The sequence below is a fragment of the Chelonoidis abingdonii genome, chromosome 22, assembly GCF_003597395.2.
Source record: "Chelonoidis abingdonii isolate Lonesome George chromosome 22, CheloAbing_2.0, whole genome shotgun sequence".
Classification (NCBI taxonomy): domain Eukaryota; kingdom Metazoa; phylum Chordata; order Testudines; family Testudinidae; genus Chelonoidis; species Chelonoidis abingdonii.
In genome coordinates, this window is record NC_133790.1 from 19,361,522 (window position 1) to 19,382,245 (window position 20,724).

The 20,724-nt window shown below is 44.0% G+C and overlaps 2 protein-coding genes across 2 annotated transcripts in view; one reads left to right on the top strand and one right to left on the bottom strand.

Annotated features, from left to right (window-relative positions):
- ESS2 (ess-2 spliceosome associated protein) overlaps positions 1–11,329 on the top strand; it is a 15,182-nt gene extending 3,853 nt beyond the window's left edge. Inside the window, exons 2-10 of the mRNA XM_032764698.2 lie at positions 301–469; positions 2,129–2,224; positions 2,797–2,966; positions 4,135–4,252; positions 4,998–5,131; positions 5,276–5,378; positions 8,729–8,838; positions 9,736–9,851; positions 10,552–11,329. Coding sequence (XP_032620589.1) covers positions 301–469; positions 2,129–2,224; positions 2,797–2,966; positions 4,135–4,252; positions 4,998–5,131; positions 5,276–5,378; positions 8,729–8,838; positions 9,736–9,851; positions 10,552–10,837 — 1,302 coding nt within the window. The 3' untranslated portion in view covers positions 10,838–11,329. The remainder of the gene's footprint in view (positions 1–300; positions 470–2,128; positions 2,225–2,796; positions 2,967–4,134; positions 4,253–4,997; positions 5,132–5,275; positions 5,379–8,728; positions 8,839–9,735; positions 9,852–10,551) is intronic.
- Positions 11,330–14,747: 3,418 nt separating this feature from the next.
- TSSK2 (testis specific serine kinase 2) lies at positions 14,748–16,019 on the bottom strand. Its single transcript, XM_075059970.1, has one exon. It carries the CDS (start codon positions 15,923–15,925, stop codon positions 14,831–14,833), a length of 1,095 nt encoding a protein of 364 aa, XP_074916071.1. The 5' UTR covers positions 15,926–16,019; the 3' UTR covers positions 14,748–14,830.
- Between the last annotated feature and the right edge of the window lie 4,705 nt (positions 16,020–20,724).

The following is a 20,724-nucleotide window of genomic DNA, read 5'->3' on the forward strand; positions in this document are numbered from 1 at the left end:
ACCACCGAATTAATGTGCTTAGTGTGGCCGCGTGCACTCGACTTTATACAATCTGTTTTACAAAACCAGTTTATGTAAAATCGGAATAATCCCGTAGCGTAGACATATCCTGTGGTACCTCTTGTGGATAAATAGGACTTCGGTATTAGTCATGAATTGCAGTCAATCAAGGCCTTTCGCGGAACCCCAAATCCTTATCCCCTTCCAAGAAAGCTTCACCAAACTGATCTTGGTGTTTTCTTGCTTGTCAGGTATGCTTAGAATCATTTGTTCTTTCTCTCTCTCTCTCTTTAACTACAGAGTTTGGAGAAAATTATTCAGAGGGATTTCTTTCCTGATGTTGAGAAGTTACGTGCTCAGAAGGAATACTTGGAGGCTGAAGAAAGTGGCGACTTAGAGAAAATGAGACAAATCGCTATCAAATTTGGCTCCTCGTTGGGGAAATGGTCCAGGGAGTCACCTGCACCATGTAAGGGCTGGCGCTTCAGTGGCTGATTTCATGGTCAGGCTATTAGTGTGGCTGTGTGTCATAAAGTAATGCTACTGTCTTTTTGTCACTTTTATGGACTGTATTATGCTAGCAAGGTAAATTGTTGTGGTGTTGAGTGACTGGGAACCCAACTTATTTAAGGCACAGAATCTAACATTGTAGCTGCCTGCTGATCTAATTATGGAAAAGCAGCTATTGCACGGGAGTTACGAGCCTGGATGACACAATCGTGTATTGACAGTGGCTGGTATCAGCTGCTTTATAGGAAGGGTACAAGAAACCATGTAGAGGAGTGGTTATAAAATAACCAGCCCACTGGGAAACTTCTTCTTAACTCCCATTTGTTAGAGGTCACCCTATGCTCTGAAACATGAGGTTTTATGTCTCTTTGGAAACTCTCAGCTGTCTCTTTAATGCTTACTATTATAACTCTGGATGGTCTTGTTATGTCAATCAAGCCTTCTTCTGAATCCTGTTGTGAAGCATTATTTAATACAATGGGGTATCCTCTTAATTAACACACTCTAGTGGAAATAGATGGCCTGATTATCAGAGATTCATGTCACAGGCCTCCACTGTACCGGTTGATACTTTCTTGTATTTCAGGAATTGCTTTAAAAATAAACCTAGTACAAGCTTTAAAACGTTTAAAAGCATTTTAAGATAAGAACTTGTTTAGCATCAGTAAGAGATCAAGGAAGCAGCATGCAATGAGCAGAGGGATGTACAGTGTCAAAATATGCCAGCAAACACCAAGTCACACTGTAAGCTGCTGTGAAGATGGTTGTAGGCAAGGAATATGCGTTGGGCAGAATACACGTGCAACGTATTTATTTATTTTAGATCCATTGCACAAAATCTGTTTGTGTCCCAGACATTTCAATTAAGTGAGCATGCCGTTTACAGGGCTTGTGGGGTGTGTGTTCTTTCGTTCTTTCTTTCGTTCTTGTTAATTTCCCTCCCTCCCTCCTTCCCTCCCTCCTTCAGCCTGGTTTTAGATGCTGTTTCCCATGTTGGCATGTAGCTCTCATGCTGGGTAGTTCACAGGCTTCCCCACAGTAAAACTCAGCCCCTGGTTCACTTCTTGCTATGGAGTTGGGGTGTTTGCTTGCAAAGGGGCAGCTGCTGCACTAGTGAGAACTTGCCACTTTGTGGTGGAGGACATGTACCATTGAATGGGTTCCCTCCCCGTGGTATTGGTGTTGCTGTTTGCGACTGGCAGTACCTGGCATTGCCCTGCGTGAGGGCTGTCATGAAACACAAATCATTGCCTGCTTTTATTTGTCATTGTTTCAGATAAAATAAAGAATGCTTAGAATGCAGTCTTCCCCCCCACTGAAATCAATGGGAATCTTGCCATTGGTGCCCAGCAGGAGTAGGACCAGTTATCTAGTGGAGCAGAAACTTCATCAGTGGTTGGAACCGATTTACACAGAAATCATTTTAAACCCTTCCCTAACTCTATTTGAAGAATTCCTCCCTCTTAGCCACAATCTGTAGGTCACCTAAAACTAATGAGAGCTGGCAGACAAGTCCCCTGAAGAGGCTGCAGCTTCTTGCTTATCCACTAGGGGTAACATGATGACGTTCTGCTCCCCAGTTTTGTAACACATGCTGGGATTTATTTCTCTGGCGCAGATGTTACTCCAGCCACGTTCGAAACACCCGAAGTTCACCCAGGCACCTCTTCCTTGTTGAACAAACCAAAGATCGGGATCAAAGCTGCGGAGGAAGGTAGGAAAGGGGCTATCCTCTTTATTTGGGTTCTCCAGCTGGAGGGGAAATACTGCTGTGCACATTATTGGGTGTTAATCTTCTACTGAAATGGGCCCTTCTAATATCTGCTCTAAGTGAAACTCCATCACAGGTTGGGTGGGATGTGGGCCTGCATGGATCAATAACCATCGCTGATGTGAGAGCTTCATTGCTTCCTAAGAAAAAGGTTTCTGCCTGTGGGCAAGGTGGTAAGAGCACAGCTATTCATATACAGGACAGTATGAACATGGACATGTCGTCCGACAGCAAACTACTTCTGAATTGTCCTTTAACGTGAATAAAGAAATGATCCTGAAGGGGACGGGTGTGGAAAAGGGTCACTGATCCTTCAATAAGTCAAGTCAATGCTGCTACTACTCTGTACTTCATATGTACTTTCATTTTTAGACACAGATTCCTCAGCAATGCTCAAGTTAAGAGTTGACCAGTGGGGGGAAGATAGCTGCATGGGGGATTAATAACCAGGCATTGCTCATTACAGAAAGGGGAGTGTGAGCCCCTTCCTCAGACTTATTCCCTCATCTCTCTAGGAGAAGTGGAGAAAGAACAGAGTAAGGATACTCTTCCCAGCCTGGACAGCTTCTTAATAAAACACACCAGTGAAGATAATGCTTCATTTGAGCAGATCATGGAAGTGGCCAAAGAGAAGGAAAAGGCCAGGCATTCTTGGCTGTATGAAGCAGAAGAGGAGTTTGCCCAGGTGGGGAAATGGCTCCTGAAAGCTGAGCTTTTCTAACACAGTACTGTGGACAAGGGCTGGCTTCTGTTTAACCAAATGAGGGAGAAAGATGATTTCTAGTTTCTCCCTTGCCTTTGACGGGAGAAGAGAGAATGTTAAGTTCCCTTCTATTGTTGAGTCCCACTTGAACCTGTTGTGATTGTTGCTTGTCTCTAGAGATGTGACTGTTGAATTATTCAGACTGGTGCATCAAGGACACAACACTGACTGCTTTTGAGTTGTGTGTGCGTGAGGCAGTGAGATCTAGCTTAGTGAGCTAGGAGTTTAATCCTGCCTCTGCCCCAATTTGCTGTAGCATTTGACAACTCATTAAACCCTTTGGTGCTCTGTTTTTCATATCTACAGCCTGGGGATAATATTGACGTATACCAGGGGTGTTGAGGATATATGTTATATAGAGCTTTGAAAACGTGAAGCGCTGTCTAAGCGCAAGTGTCAGAATTGTTGGCAACATCTCTTAGCGAGCTGTTGAACAGCTCTTTGTGTTCATCTGTCAATGCCTTATTCTAGGCAGACAGATTCTGGTTCTTTTTCGAGTATTGGCATTCAGAATCCTCTGTTGCTGATATGAAGTGTGTTAAATATGACAGGAAACACCTGAAAAAGTGTCTTGTCTAGTTAATAAAGTTTTATAGGACTTGGGAGGGGGAAGCTGTTACTGGGGTGGGAGCTCTGCTGTCAGTATTTCTAGAGGACTGCACAGCATTTAATCTCAAAGAGCTTTGTGGAATTTAAGTTTACAAAGATTGTCTAATAAAGTGCACTTTTTTGTAGCCCCATATACATCCTGTCCACTCAAAATATCTGATACCAAAGTTAAAAGGCCAAACCAGAGTAGCATTCTCAAAACACAGTGATTGAGTCAGCCTCAGGTACAGAAGAGAGGTACAGAAATGCAAGAAGCCATTCCATGGCTAATATTTGTACCTCTTCCTTTAAACTTCATATCTTATTTTATAGCAGTTGTCTCTGGTCTCTTCAAATAAATCCAATCTCTGAACTGCTCTCCTCTGAAAGACAGAAAAAGTAAGAGATGAAAAGCAGAGCAACAAGCAGATGAATTATCAAGCTGATTTTCAGTCAGAAATGAGAATCTGAAATTCAGGCTTTGTTTTAAATTTGATTCCAGCGACGACTTGAGAATCTGGCACTTCCCTCAGCAGAGCAGCAGGCACTAGAGAGCGGGAAAGCTGGCGTGGAGACCTGGGAGTACAAGGCTCAGAATTCCCTGATGTATTACCCACCAGGTAAAGCAAACTGTCCCCTTAAGAAGCATCAGTAGATTTGGAAACATGCACTGATTCAGGTGGGCGGATGCCACCTGGCACCTGCATTTCAGCTTTGCTTTCCCCAGCACATGTTCGGGTGCCTGAATTGCTGTCATTGTGGTAAGATTGCACTTTGCAGCTTTTCCTTCTGCAAGGCGGGGATATGCTCAGTTTCATTCTTTCCCACGTCATTCCAGCATCGTTTTGCCCTGGCTGCCATTTGTCATCCTGTCGCTCATTCCCCACACTGCACTGTGTGTGTGTTTTCAGGAGTCATAGCTCCTCTCCTGTTGGCTTTGTCTTGTTAATGAGCACTTTCAGTTCCCCTCTTTCCTCCTACCGTCCTGCTCAGTTCTGTATACGTGGGGTTTGCTGGACCCTTGGCTGCTGTCTGAAAGGCAATGGGCTCCTTTAACAGTCCCAGACTGGGCTTGGATGCACAGTAAATAACCTTCATGTGAAATGTGGGAACTCTTGTGTGTTTCCTGCTTTTCTAACGAAGCCTTGATTTTGTCCTTGTTTTTTAGGTGGTAGATTAGACACCTATGGGCATTAGTGTGAACTTTATTTGAAATGGATGGAAATGGCAAAATATAATTGCATCTGTACATTGCTTCTTGCAGAACCGTGTACTGACCACTGAGATTGTGTGGAGGCTTTAGGCCAGCCTGCCCATTAGTGGGCCCCACAGCCCTTTCCTTGATGACTTGGCTTGCCATTCCAGGTGTGCCCGATGAGGATGACGTGTTTAAGAAGCCTCGCGAAGTTGTCCATAGAAACACCCGCTTTCTGAGAGATCCATTCAGCCAAGCTGTGAGCAAATCCCAGCTCCAGCAGGCAGCAGCCCTCAATGCCCAGGTTGGTTTACAGACGGGACACGCTTGTGACCAAAATATCCTTAATTGGGAGAGGTGCATGAGCTATGAGAACTGAACATGGTGAATGTGCCTATTGGCTGCTTTCTGCAAATGCACCTGATTAATGCTAGCTTTTCTGTTCTAGTACAAACAGGGCAAAGTGGGGCCAGATGGGAAGGAGCTGATCCCCCAGGAGTCTCCAAAAGTGAATGGATATGGATTTGTGGCCACCCCCTCTCCTGCACCTGGTAAGAAGAGACTTTTTTTGCTCTGAAGCAGAGTTGCAATGGTGACCTGTTCTGCTGACCTTTTGATGTAAACTCTACCCTAGGAATTGATGCTTTTTTAATCAGGCAGCTTTGACTTCCATTTTACATGCCTGCTGAGCCAATGGGTCTCTAGGGTAGAGATTATGCCAATTTAGTGTTCTGTTAAATCTCAGTCCAAAGACACAAACGATGCTGGGCTCTGAGAGCTGTATGCTGCTTCGTTGGACTCGGGTTGAATGGACTAGATCATCCTAGGAAAGGCTTATGGGAACTCTGAGGGGAGCACGGCACTTGTAACTTTCTGGTGGTGATCATCCCTCTAGTGTCTCTATCCAAGGATCTCAAAGCATTTCACAGATATTTACTCCCCCCTCCTTTGTCCCCCACCCCCGAGCAGTTCTATTCTATATAGATTTTTTTTTTTTATACAGTACTCATCACTGAAGTAGCTGAGTGCCTTAAGCACATCTTTCACGTGTTGTTTGTTCTGTCATCCTCTTCCCAGAGGGAGAAGTGTGTGGGGGAGGGTCATGTTTTGGGACGGCTTTTTGTCTTTTTTTTTTTTTTTTTAAATTTTTAATGGTTAAATAAATATACTGGTTGCTACGTGCTTATATTGGAGAAGGCACATCAAAGGAATGCGCCTTGCACTTGAAGTGGAAAGTGGGGAGGTTTGTGATAGTCCTCAGGTCTGGAGGGAATTCATTCCACAGTCTTGGGCCACCCTGGGAGAAGGCTCCGTCTCCTGCACCAACAAGCTTAACCTGTGTCGTGCAGAGTTTCATTGTGCCAGAGCAGCGAAGCTGTCCACCACGGTCTTTGGCCTGGAGCTTTAGACGGTCTTTTAGATAAGCTGGACCCAGGCAATGGTGCGCTTTGAAGATATGGTCTGAGACCTTGAACTTGATTGACTTCTATGAGAAGCCAGTGTAGAGAGCAGAGAAGGAGTGTGATGTGCTTGCAGCAACCTGTGCTGCTGAGGAGATGTGCTGCAGTGTTTTGTCCTAGCTGGAGTTTCGGTTTCATGTCCAGGAATGTCACATTGCTGTAGTCCTGCCGAGCAGTGATGAAGACCTGAATAACTGAGGGCGGGTCTTCGTCTGCCAGGATGGTACAGAGCCAGAGAGATGATAGAAAGCATTACTCGCAGCTGTTGCTTTGTGAGAGTTCAGAGTCACTGAGGAGCCCAAGAGTCCTCCTAGACTGTGGGCTGACGTGACCAATTTTGCATCAATCAAAGGAGATTGCACCGTGGCTGCAAACTCCTCAAAATCCCTTTCTCTGCCCACCAGCATCACTGTGTTTTGTTCAGGTTCTGCCAACTGTTCTTCGTCCATGAGCTGATCTCAGCCAAGCACTGGGCCATTGTGGTGCTAGTGATGTGGACGTATGATATGAATGATAGGGAGAGCTGTGTGTCATCTGCATATTAGTGGCACTTGAGTCCATGTCGGTTGAGCAGTTCACCGAGTGGCTAGATGTAGATTTTGAGAAGGCCTGGAGAGAAAATTGATCTTTGTAGAACCCACAAGTGAGGGGTCTAGTAGTGGGGGTGCTGTTTCCCTTCACTGCTCTTTAGGTACATTCCTCCAGGAAGGACTGAAACCATTTTAGCACTTTACCCTGGACTCCTGCCATCCCTCTCAGGTGAAATCATAGCATCTCATGCTCAACGGTGTTGAACACTGCAGAGAAGTTCAGGATGATGAGAATGGAGTGAGTCTGCTCTCTAGCCACCGACAGCAGGAGATCATCCAGCCGTGCCACTAAAGCAGTTTCATTTTGTATCCTGGTGTGAATACAGATTGTGCCGGGTCTAGAACATTGGCCTCAGTTAGCTAAGTTAGTAGTTGGTCTCTTGCTAGCTTCTTCGTAAACTTGCTCAGGATTGGGAGGTTTGACACGGGCTGAAAGATGACTAGGGCTGAAGTATCCAGGGTGAGTTTCTTCGGTGTTGGTAGGGCTGCTTTGTGTTTGAAAGAAGAAGGGCACATTCTGTCTGTGGATGAAGCTCTGGCTGTTTTGGTTGGGAGTGGCACTGTTGTGAAAGAGGGTCATGAACAAGCCTGGATCAGTGTGGGTCCAATTCACAAGTCTTGTCGGGACACCTTTAGCGTGTCCCCAACCTCTTGGTGAGTGAATGCCCTGAACTCTGGGAATGCAAGTGGGCTGATGGGTGCAGATGGAGTGGATCCATGCTGGTTGAGAAGCCTTCCTGAACGTGTGGGATCTTTTCAGCGAAGTAAGATAGCTCTTCAGAGCACCTGGTGCCTGGCTCTAATCCAGACCACCTACAACCTGCAATGATGTGGTTTGCCATCCTGGATAGCTCCTTGGGAGAGATTTGGCAGCCTCAGTGGAAGCTGATAGGAAGTTCTCTAGGCAGGTAATACAGCCTCTGCCCAGGCTTTGAGGAATTCATTATGTTTCATTCTGTCTGAATCAGCCTTTCTTTTCTGCCATCGGTGCTTGAGTTTGGGCCTGTCTCTTTTTATCCAATGCAGGGTGTCAGAAAACCAAGGAAATCTGTGAGAGTGATGGGGAGGAAGGGACTGTTTGGAGCCAGTGTGTCAGTGGCTGAGGCCAGTTCAGAGTGGTAATGATTCACCATCTCATCCAAAGGGCAGATCCAGTAACAACACGCTGGGGTTTTGTGCCATTCTAATCCAAACAGATTCTCTGTGATCCATAGTGTATTGCAAGCTCCTGTTCATTTTGCAATCCATTATTGCCACTCCCAGTCTCCCTCAGCCTTACCACTTTCTCTCCCTCCCTTCGAATAGAATCTGTATCGTGGATTCTATGTAATGACCTCTCTGGTACTTAATCAGAATCTAATGGGCTCTGTTTTTACTGGGTGCTAACTGATCTTATGCTGACCTTCCTGCAACCATTTATTATTCATCATTCGTACTGAAGACTGGGGATCCTTGTGTCCTTTCCAGCAGCTGGCAAAGCCTTCAGCTGGCATGTTCAGTGCAGATCCTTTCCATGGTATAAATATTCTCTAAAACAGAAGTCAGCTAGGTGGAAGATCCTGTTGTTTATCCTAACAAGCCAGCTACCAGATCAGGCTCTGGGAAATTGTCCTGCAGCTCTAGCTATTGTTAAAGGGATGGTGTCTCTTTCCTATAGTGAGTGTGATTGTCTCTGGAGTAATGGCTGTTCTGTTGGGTGATCAGTGATTTATACTGTTTCATAACCAGCTTCTGTTTACTGTTGTGGGGAGAAGACCACTCCTGTGTTAGGGCAGAGGGCATACATTCTGCATGTTGCAGTCTCTACAAATATCTTGCGTTCCAGACTGACTCTTCTTAACTTGTTGCTAGGTGTCAACGACTCTCCTCTTATGACATGGGGTGAGATAGAGAGCACCCCATTACGAGTAGATGGGTCAGAAACGCCATATGTGGACAGGACACCTGGACCAGCCTTTAAGGTATTCCATGTCAGAATCCATCACTCAGATCTTTTGGGGGGATGGACTGGGGTGGCTGGGGAGGGGAGGAGTCATGAATAGATTAGTATTTATTATTGTAAGAGTTATGACTGGGCTGTGGTACTGACTATCTAGGTCCTATGGGTAGAGTTTAACTGGATAAAATGCTCTGGCCATGAGCTACCTAGTGCTCGTGGTCTATCCCAGGCATCCTGAGGTTGGGGGTCGAATATTCCGGGGTTCTCCAGGAGTCTGGAGAGGAGGAGGGTGTCTCATTTTTGTGATTTGATATATAAGTAGATAGGGAGCCTTAAATAAAACTTTCCTTGCTGGGTGGCTTCCTTCCAACTTGGTCCTGTTGGCCCATCACCACCAGCTGAGACATCTGAGTCCAGTGAGGTTTGGGGAGGTGGCATGGCTCTACTAGTTGCATCTCACCATAAATGCAGGACATCTCCCATTCCCTGCCTGGAGACAATGAGGATCTTTGAGTATGATTCCTGAGATAGCAGCAGTGGAACTTTTCTGTGTCTGTTTTGTCAGACCTGGGCAGTGCAATTGGCTGGTTTTTCCAGAGCTTAGCAATGATTGGGGTTTGGATGAGAGCTAAGGTAAAACAGAGGTGATGCATTTTGTTCAGGGGAGACAACTGAAGCAAATGCCAGAGTTCAGCTCAGCCAAGGAGGTGGTTACTGTTTTACCACTTTTGTTACACAGATCTTCAGCTTGGTGATCCTGCTGTATCTTCAACTGCCTCTGGCTGTCCATATGGCAGCAAAGCCAAGAGTGGGTTCTTTTCCCCTCTCGTCCTTAGGGTAGATCCTTACGGGTTGGACTCCAGCTATGAACGTGACTGGTTAGCAGCCTGGAGACTTACCTGGTTTGGTGTATTTACAGATCCTGGAGCCTGGGCGCAGAGAGCGGTTAGGGCTCAAGATGGCCAATGAGGCGGCTGCTAAAAATCGAGCAAAGAAACAGGAAGCATTAAGAAGAGTCACGGAAAACTTGGCCAAGTGAGACTTCTCCATAGTAAACTGGGCCTGGCAGTGGGGGAGGATAGCAAGTGCTGTCTAGTAAGAGTTAATCCAGCGTGCATAGAGGAAAGGCATTTGGGTTAGGAGAAGGAGTACAAGGATCAGGAGAAGGAGGGGCTTTGAGAAACAAGAATAGATACACTCAGGCTGGGAAGAGACGTTAGATGTGAATAAGCCCAGTTTCAAGGAGAAGGCTGTTGGCAGTATGGTGGAGAGGCGTGTACTTTGGGAACTTTCCTCCCAGGCCAAAATGCCCTTGCTCCAGGAGGGTAAGTGCCCCAACTGATCACAAAAGGCAGAGAAGTTCCAGGGCTTGATGTTTTGTGGTGGGGACGGAAAGGACTCAGTGGACCCAAAGAAAAGGCCAGGAAGCATTGCTCGCGTACGGGGAGCTCCTGCCGTTAATCAGAGAGGGAGACAGCGGGGCTGAGGTTTAACCACACAAATGAGGGGGGAGAGTTCAGGCATTGCTGCCAGAAGAGCAGAATGGCCAGGTTCTGTCCTGAGCTGTGCTCTGAATGATTCAAGTCATGCAGGAGTGGAAGGAGAAGGGAGTGTGCAAGTCAGAATTTGAAGGCCTGGCAGGTGCTGTGTCTATTCAGTGCTCTGTGTACCCTGACCCACAGCATCGTTTTTTATTTAAAAAGCCCTTTTTTAAACTGTTCCACTTCTATTGCAGCCTCACTCCAAAAGGACTGAGTCCAGCTATGTCACCAGCGTTGCAGCGACTAGTAAATAGGACTGCGAGCAAATACACTGACAAAGCCCTGCGAGCCAGTTATACCCCTTCTCCAGCACACCCAGGAACCCCTGGCGACAAGACCCCAGCAGGAGGGGGTCACACACCCACTAGCACCCCACCTCCGAGGACTGTCTCTGAGACTCCAGTTACACAAGATCCTGCTTCAATCACAGACAACCTGCTGCAGCTCCCTAAAAGACGAAAGGCATCTGATTTCTTCTAACTACTGCCTTCACCAGCAGGGGGCTGCATAATTGGCTGTGCAGGGCTGTATGCAAGCTGAGGGCAGTATACGTTGCCAGGAGCAAGGGGCATTTGCTTAAAGCTGCTAGAATGTGACCGAGCAGTTGCTGGATTTGGTACCTTTTCTGCCCTCGAGTAGTGCATAGTTCCCACACTTGACATGCCATTACTAGAACAAGAGTGGAGCAGCCTGCGACATGTTTTGGAAGCAGAATATTGACCAGTATGATATAATTTTTCTTAGTACCATGTGGACATGTTACACAGAATCGATAGGGGACAAGGACGCTTCCAGAAATAGCATAAAAGGGCTTGGACTTTTGGAAAATAGCCAGAAATGTTTGGGATATTTTTTGTAATTCTCCTCGGTTTTTTAAAAAGCTTGCCCCTGCTGACTGCATTTGAGTGCCTCTCTTTCTGTACAGATGTGTCTATTTATAAAGTGTAGTGAGCCTTTGTATTAAGGCCTGAACCAAGGTGTGAAACTTCCTTGCTTATGACTTTGCGTTCCACCGAAAAATGCTGTTCTGCTGAGTAAAGAAGAGATGTAGGCAAGTCTCCGTATTCTTTCCTCTTCCAATCCCAATTCTGTATAGAAAGAACCAAACTATCAGAAAGCCTCTGTATCTTTCCGTCTATTTAAACTGCACTCTTCAGTGTCCAACAGGCCCCATGGCGAGCATTAGTCCTTTGAGAATACAGGGGAGCAGCCTTCAGTGCTCACATTTTCTATTAGTCTGCCTTCCTGGATAGAGTCCAGAAACGTGGCGAATATTTTTGCCCTGCAGTGAAGTACAGCAGGAGATACGGATGTGAGTGTGCATCTGAAATACCCAGCAAGTTGTAGATGTCATAAAGAACTTTGGAAATCTTAGAACCTAAGCAGAAAAAACAAGTCGTCAGTGTTTGGTCTGAAGCACACAGGCATTTTACAAGGCTCTGACACTGAATGCAGTCATTTGGGGGAGAGGCCAGCCTGCGAAAGTGAGATTTACTATTGCTGTGGCATCACCTTTCAAGTGCAGAGTCCTTGTGTGTGTTGTGTGGGGGTCAGAGTGGAAAGTCAGCAGCCTTTATAGTTTCTTGTGCACTAGGAAAGTGCTACGCGCTGCCACTGTTGACAAGGAATGCATCCGTCTTTTTGTGTGTGTCTTAAATATAATAGTTGCAAATAGAGCTGCCACCTTGACCATCTGATGTGGTTTAGGGAGCCACAACACAGCTCCATATGGTCCTGATCCAGTTTCCACTGACTTCAGTGGTCAGCTTCTCATTGACTTCTGTGGCCATTGGCTCAGGCCATATTTGAATTGGCGAGATCCCTTGGATTTTCTAAGGTATAAAAATTCAATTTTTTTTTGTTAATGGCCAATCTATGTGTGTGTGTCTCTCTCTCTTAAAAGCAGAACTTGTCTTACAAGCTTGAACGTCTCTGGTCTCCAGTCATTCACTTCAGTGAGCTGCGTTTTCTGCCTTGCTCTGCTTGGCAGCAGAAGAGTCAGGCTGACAGAGGATAACCACAGTTGCAACAAGTGCTGAGCAGATGCATTAGCACGGCTCGTTTGAGGAGAGAGCGAAAGTAGGGGAGGGAGATGTTTCTAAAAGCTACAGACAAATATTTTTATTAATGTTGCAATTCAGGGTTAGAAAAAACTGCTTTAATGAATGGAAACGTTATCTGATGAGGGAGTGGGGCATAAACTGTTAATTTTGGCAGACATGAGCTTTCACTTACTAAATATTTCTGGTGAGCTGTTGTGAGGAGACCATTGCCAAATACAAACAATGCATCACCTTCTTCCCTCTGGGAAGATGGCGCCAGTGCTGCCCCTAGCTCTGCCCTGCCGCAGCAGAATAAAATTAAGATGGGGGTCAGTTTCACAGCTGCTGCTGTTTGGAACACCCTGGTGGTGGTGGTTTGGGAAGGCTGTGAGGAGCAGCAGTGGGAGCTGGAGTGATTGATGGGAAAAGAAGACCTAGAAATTTCCCTAGCTACACCTCTTCTCATCCCTCCTTCTCCCTGGCTCCTTCAGCAGCCTGGAGGAGGGCTGTGGAGTAGTGGAGACACACCTCCCCCGGTGGCTCGCAGCAACCAGGAGGCTGCAGCAAAGGGAAAAGAGGAAACTCCTCCCTTCCAGCAGCTACAGGGCTGTGGTGCTTCATGGTGATTCGATACCTAGCACCTGACAATCGATAGAGCCTATAACCAGTGCCCATGGAGCGCGGCTCACAGTAATTGCCAGGACTCTCCCCTTCCTCCCCAGGCAGGGTGTGTGCTGGGGGAGGGGGTTGGGGAAGTGTGTCCTGGACCTCACTGCTGTGCCCTTCTCCCAATCACTTTTGTAGCTGCTGAGGTCTAGTAGGGATCTGGTACTTCCCTCTTCCCCCAATCCTGCTTCTACACTGTAGTAAAGATTTAGCTCACTCAGGTATTATAACTAATCGCTATGTTTTTCTCAAAGGAGGCTGAATGTTTATAATAGCATCCCCCGGGCAGGGATTGGTGTAGAACTGTAGGAAATTATTTACAGGATATGCAAAAACTAGTGTTAACTCAAGCAGTAGTTTAGTTTTTATTGGTGTGGTTTCAAAGCTGTCCCAGTGAGAGTGGGCAGTATGGTCCTTTTCTAGTAGAGCAGTGAGCGCCATGTCCAGTGTGGCTTTTGGAAACCTAACTGGGGCTACCTGCAATCTCTCCTGCAGTGGAAGGGGGACTCAGCAGTTGACCTTTCAGGCATGGTGCTAACCAGAACCTGATTTGCCCGATGCAGTGCCCAGGAGAAAGCTAACATTGTTCCAGATCTCCCTCCCTGCTCAAGTTGCCAAGAACGTTAAGGCTGGTTATTCCTAAATGGCTAATGTAACACTGGAAAATTTCATAAAATGGGACAGTTCAATGGGACACGGTCACTTGAAGGTTGAGCAGCTTGTAGAAAAGAATCCAAAGTAGTTTCACACTCTACAGCTGCCCCTTAGTCCCTCCAGCCAATTTATGGCTTTACAGTCACATTTCAAAATGCTCCATCTCCATGAATTAATCCAGTACCTGCCTCGGAGTCTCTCACAAACAACAGGAGACATGGATTAGCTAGACACAGTGCTGTCAGATTTACAAAGTTGAAGTGAAGTGATGCAAATCTAGAGTTACAGGGATCTCGGGTGTTACTTTTAATAGGAGGCACGTTTCCAGGCTGAGTTACGGTTTGTAAGGGGAGGACGTCCCCTTGCTGTGTTTTTAAACAATAATAGTTCCTTGTTATTAGAATATGACAAATTGAGGGGTCTTAGCCGTGCAGTTTGCCTTTTCCCTATGGGTAAGCATATTTGCACTTGTAATCAATTGCATATCAGTGCTCCATTTACACTGTGACATGGTTTAGCAAAATCCATTTTGCATCAGAAAATGGAGAAAAAAAAATGGCCAAACCTGCTGTTGTGATGTTGCTGCACTGAATATTTAGTAAAGCTTAGTGAGGTGAGAAATTGCCACCCCCAGCAACTCCAGCACAACTGCGGCACTGGAGTATGAAAGGAAACAGTGACCATTTCTTTTCTATGCACATATAAGCACTGGCTTGGAGAGGGCTAGCTGCCACTCTCTTAATGCCCAAATGTGAAAGGGGCATGAGATTGTGATGAAACATTGTGTAAAAGAAACCTTAACTCACTGCAGCTCTTTGAGCATTCGATAGTAGGGCAGCTATGGTAAAAGTACTCCGTAGGCCTTATGTCACTTGGGCATACAAATCTATTAGGTGGCTTGGAAAAGCTATCTCCTTATTTAACCCTTCAATTCAGCAACATGGTTACCAAGTTAGAAGAAAATTTAATAGAATTGCTATAAAATACTTGCTTGTTATGAATGGACTTTACTTTCTCCTGTTCTGGGCTCTTGTTTTTCAAAAATAACTTCATAGTCTTATTCATTAGTTGCGCTGAAGCCATGCAAACGACTCTTGCAGGTGGCTATTCTTTAGTCATCACCATTTGTGATCCCTGTTCTTTGCATTTCATCTGTCAGGTCATTAACTTCCTCTTGTTCTTCCTCGGGAACGGCATCCTCTGCTTCCGCTACTGCCTCTAATCTGGGTGCTGCTTTAGACTCAGTTTTATAATCTGGTCTATCTGGCGTAGATTCCCCCACGGGTTCTATTTCCTGTTTGTGCTCTGAGTTCAACTTGCCAAGATTCCGAGAACACTCTCCCTCTTTTACAAATGAAGTTGCTGAAGGAACTCTGGATTTTGGAGTCTGCATCCAAATATGATTTAAAATCTCATCTACGTGCAACCTCCGAGCCACGTCTGGCTGCAGCATACGGTAAATAAGATCTTTGCATTCAACTGTCAAGTTTTTAGACTTGGGAAAATGCACTCTGTGTTCTTTCTGAATCTTTAGCATTTTTCTAATGTTTGAGTCATCATATGGCATTGATCCACAGACCATTATATACAAAATGACACCCAGACTCCATATGTCATAAATCTTAGGCTGATAGGGAATGCCTTGTAACACTTCAGGGGCTGCATATGCAGCAGAACCACAGAAGGTTTTACTGAGAATAACTTTGCCATTTTCATCTCGAGTCAGTCGTCTGGAAAAGCCAAAGTCTGACAGTTTGATATTAAAGTCTTTGTCTAGAAGGAGGTTCTCACATTTCAAGTCCCTGTGGACAATATCCAAATCATGGCAGTACTTGATGGCAGAAGACAGCTGGCGAAACATCTTGCGAGCTACATCTTCAGTCAAAGCCCCTTTGCTCTTGATGTACTCCAGTAAGTCTCCTTTTGTACCCAGCTCCATCACGATGTAGACTTTGCCATCAGATGTCTCAAAAATCTCATAGGTCTTGACCACGGAGCAGTGATTCACTTTTGCTAAAATCTCTATTTCCCTGGGGAGAAATCTTTCCAGGAAGTCATGAGGAGCTTTTTTCCGGTCTATGATCTTTACTGCTACATCAAATTTCAGTCGATCAGAGTAGGCAGATTTCACTTTAGCATAAGACCCTTCTCCTAAATTTCCCCCCACGATGTAGCCTCTCCTTTTAAGGACTGCAGCATCATCCATGGTGCCAGAGGCAACAAATGATTCATAAGTTGAAGTTGACTCTGCATCACGTATGCCAGAAGCCTGTTGTTATATATTCCATGGTGGCCATCTGAGATGCCCTGCTTCTCTTGAGTTGGATGTTGCAGAATCTTCAGCATTGTTTAATGTATGATGTGGGGCTATGATGTCACAAAGCAGAGCTGCTGTTACTAGGGGTTAGTGAAGTTAAATGCCTTTTTTCAGACCTACTGAAAAGCAACTGGAGGCCAAGAACCAAAGCAACATTCCAGCACATCCTCCACAAGAGCTGTCACCTTGTTTGTACTGTAACATCTCGGTAAAATGATTATTCCATTCACTTTCACAAGAAGAGAAGAGGAATAATTGAAGTGGTTTTTTTCCATTCTTTGGCTTTGGAAAGTATTTAATTCCTGTGGTTTGATATTTATATATGCTTCTTAGCCTGCTACTCCATTCTGTATTTTGATCATAGCTTGGCTAAGAGAATTGATTAGTTTCAATTATAAGGTACTTCTTGTTTGTGTGGCTTATGAAAGTAAAATGAATACAAAGGGAGTCTACAGAACAGTATACGCGCACACAACACTAGGGAACAGCTTTCTCTTTTAAATCTGTTTGTCTCGTTTTAGAAATGCTATTCCATGAGATAAAATGAACAAGGAAATGCTTTTAATATTGCTTCTAAAATGCATTCTATTTGCTGTAGCATAAAAACTAATACGGAAAATCACCTGGTCAGAAAATACTCTAAAACCTCTTCTGAAATAAGTAGAGCACAGCCAGGAGACGTAGTTATTCAAAGGCTTGAAGCTTTGTGCTTTTCAAATTTAATAAATCAAAACAGTCTTTACTCTGCTTACTACCACTGCTTTTAAATGTTGAGTTTTAATAATCTACTCTAATTTACCAATGGCCATTTTTGTTTTCTGTTTGTTTTTGCATTTTACTCCATTAAGACAATCTAAACTAGATGCATTAGTTACACTGTCTGGTCTTATGTCAGAGCTCAATAGGATTGTGTTCTGAGTGTCCAGCACCAGAGCAGAATGTTTCAATTACAAAAGAATTTTCCCCCTAGAAGCTAAATTGTGTGTGTATGTGTACATGTGTCCACACCCTTTTATCTAGGGCTTCTTTTTGGGGGGGTTTATTAATTTAACTTTGGGGAGGTTATTTTTAGCAATTTGTTTTGTCCAAAAATTGGCGCTTTCTCTTTGTGTATATTGTAATGAATAATGTTGATTTTATACCTTACTTATTACAGTAATATGCTAATAACTGTAGTGCTGTTTCAAACTGCACCTTGTTAAAGTGCACTGGGGAACACCAGCAGGGTCTACATGGACCAAGTAAGATGCAGCATGTTGGTATGTTCTAGAGATCACACCCTAGAAGTCCATTCTACTGCTCCATGTAGACAAGCCGTTGGGTACAAGTCGCCATTTCTAGTGTTTTGGGGGATAAGTACTGCTGTTTGTTTTATGTTGGGCGTGTTTTTCAGTTAAAAAATCAGAAGCCCTGTATATGTCTCTCACAACATACACACTTATGTGTGTATATATGGAGGCACTGGTTATGGTTAAAACTTAACTTAAAGTTGAGTTTTGCCCTTAAAGCAGGGATTCAACCAGTTTATGTAGGAAGAATATAGCCTCAAAATTACAGCACTTATTCTTTGTGGACAGAATAATTTTTTTCTGAGAATTTACAAGTAAATCCTTTAAATGGTTTAAGAAATGTAGTTCTTTATTAGCTCATTCTTCATCCTGGACAATCTTAACAATAACATACTCTTAAAATGTCCATCTCATTAAAACATATTGAAACCTCCTGGATAGGCTCCATTTGAAGAACTGAAGTTGTAATTGAGCTAAGTTATTAATAAGTGTTATGTCTAATTGTCACTATATAGACAGGGGCAGCTCACTATATTCTTAACAAGAACCACTGTACTATAAACGACAATTCAACTAACTACCAGCTGTTCTGTACAGCTAATGTACATGATACAGTTCTGTTGTTTGAAGGAGTCTGTGATATAGAGAGTCAAATTCCAGTTTCATGTCTTGGAAATGTACGTGCAATGTATAACATATGAATGAAATGCGGAAAAAAAAATTCTGGATAGCTCAGACAAAGTGCAAGCCATACTCCCCACTACACTCCAACTGCTTTGGGCTCCTCTGGAGCTGCACAGCAGCTGTAAACCCAGTTTAACCTGCCCCATACACACTGGTTGCTTTGCATTGCTCCAGAGTGGCAGAAAGCAGCCAGAGTATACTGGTGAATCTGCCACTAAAGGTTAAGATTATAAATATTATTTAAGATTAACATTACATATCTTCAGATCATTAGAAATGTCCATGATGAGTATTTGTTGGTGTTGTGTTCATGTATGAACTGTTTAACAATTCAGAGATTCATCCATTTTACAGCCATCCAGAACCATTAGATCATTGACTCTGGCCTTCTGTATATCAGAGGCTGTTACATCTCACCCAGTTCCCTCTCTGTTGAACCCAATAACTTTGTGTGGATAAAGCGTATCTTCCAGAAGGCATCCAGTCTTCATTTGAAGACCTCAAGAAAAAATTAAGGCTCTACCTCTTCTTTGGTAATTCATTCCAGAGCTTAATCCCCCTCCCTGTTAAATATTTGTGCCTTATTTCTAATTTGAATTTGTCTGGCTTCAGCTTCTGGCCATTGATTTTTGTTATGCTTTTCTCCGCTAGATCAAAGAACCCTTTAGTATCTGGTGTGTTCTTCATGTGAACGTACTTATTCTCTGAAATCAAATCACCACTTAAGCTTCTTTTTAGATAGCTAACCAGAATGAGCTCTTAAGTGTCTCACTGTACGGCATTTTTTCCAACCCGCAACTAATTTTTGTGGCTCTTTTCTGTACCCTCCCCAGTTTTTCAAAATCCTTTAAAAAATATAGACTGTGCAGTATTCCAGTATCAGTCCCACCAATGCTGTATACAGAGGAAAAATCACCTTCCTATTCACTACTCCCCTGTTTATATCGCCAACGATTGCACTAGCCCTTTTTGCCACAGCCTCCCCCTGGGAGCTCATGTTGAATTGCTTGTCCACTGTGTCCCTTAAATCCTTTTCAGAATCACTGCTTTCCAGGATACAGTCCTCCATTCTGTGGGTCTGGCCTTCATTCCTTGTTCCTGGATGCGTAACTTTACATTTGGCTGTATTAAAATGCAGTTTGTCGAAAGGTGCCCAGCTCACTCTGTAGCCTCATCTTTATTTGCCATTGCACCAATCTTAGTGTCATCTGCAAATCTGATCAGCAGTGATTTTATATCGACTTCCAGGTCATTAATGAAAATGTTGAATAATATTAGGCCTCTGCTGGATCCCACTCAAAACTCCCTCCATCCATCGATGAGTCCCCATTAAAGACCTGTCAGTCACTTTTTAGTCCCCTTAATGTGTGCTCATAGTTTAATGCTATTTTTTAAAATCAGAATGCTGTGTGGTAGGAAGTCAAGTGTTTTATTAAAGCCCAAGTCTATTACATGTACACAGTTTCCTGTATCAACCAAACTTGTAATCTGCTGAAAGAATCAACTCAGGTTTGTTTGACAAGACCTATTTTCCATAAAACCATGTGGACTGGAATTCAATATATTCCTGTCATTTAGTTCTTTATCAGTTGAATCCCATAGCAGCTTCCCACTCTTGCCAGGGATTGATGTCAGTCTAACTAGGTCATTCTGCTTGCCTTGGTTGCATATTGACATATTACATAAGAACGGCCATACTGGGTCAGATCAAAGGTCTGTCTAGCCCAGTATCCTGTCTACCGACAGTGGCCAATGCCAGGTGCCCCACAGGGAGTGAACCTAACAGGCAATGATCAAGTGATCTCTCTCCTGCCATCCATCTCCACCCTCTGACAAACAGAGGCTGGGGGCACCATTCCTTACTTATCCTGGCTAATAGCCATTAATTGACTTAACCTCCATGAATTTACCCAGTTCTCTTTTAAACACTGTTACAGTCCTAGCCTTCACAACCTCCTCAGGTAAGGAGTTCCACAAGTTGACTGTGCGGTGTGTGAAGAACTTCCTTTATTTGTTTTAAACCTGCTGCCTATTAATTTCATTTGGTGGCCCCTAATCTTGTATTATGGGAATAAATAAATAACTTTTCCTTATTTACTTTCTCAACATCACTCATGATTTTATATACCTCTATCATATCCCCCCTTAGTCTCCTCTTTTCCATATACATGCATGAAAGTCCTAGCCTCTTTAATCTCTCCTCATATGGGACCCTCTCCAAACCCCTAATCATTTTAGTTGTCGTTCTCTGAACCTTTTCTAATGCCAGTATATCTTTTTTGAGGTGAAGAGACCACATCTGTATGCAGTATTCAAGATGTGGACGTACCATGGATTTATACAAGGGCAATAAGATACTCTCCATCTTATTTTCTATCCCCTTTTTAATGATTCCTAACATCCTGTTTGCTTTTTTTGACCGTCGCTGCACACTGCATAGACGTCTTCAGAGAACTATCCACGATGACTCCAAGATCTTTTTCCTGATTTGTTGTAGCTAAATTAGTCCCCATCATATTGCTTGTATAGTTGGGATTATTTTTTCCAATGTGCATTACTTGACATTTATCCACATTACATTTTATTTGCCATTTTGTTGTTCAATCAATTAGTTTTGTGAGATCTTTTTGAAGTTCTTCACAGTTTTAGCTGTCTTCTAGTCTGCTAGAATTTCCCCAGCTATTCCAAGATTTATTAAAAACTGTCAGTGGGACA

What these genes read in the sequence shown, in the direction of transcription:
- TSSK2 (XM_075059970.1), bottom strand. Translation starts at nt 15,925, where the DNA reads ATGGATGATGCTGCAGTCCTTAAAAGGAGAGGCTACATCGTGGGGGGA.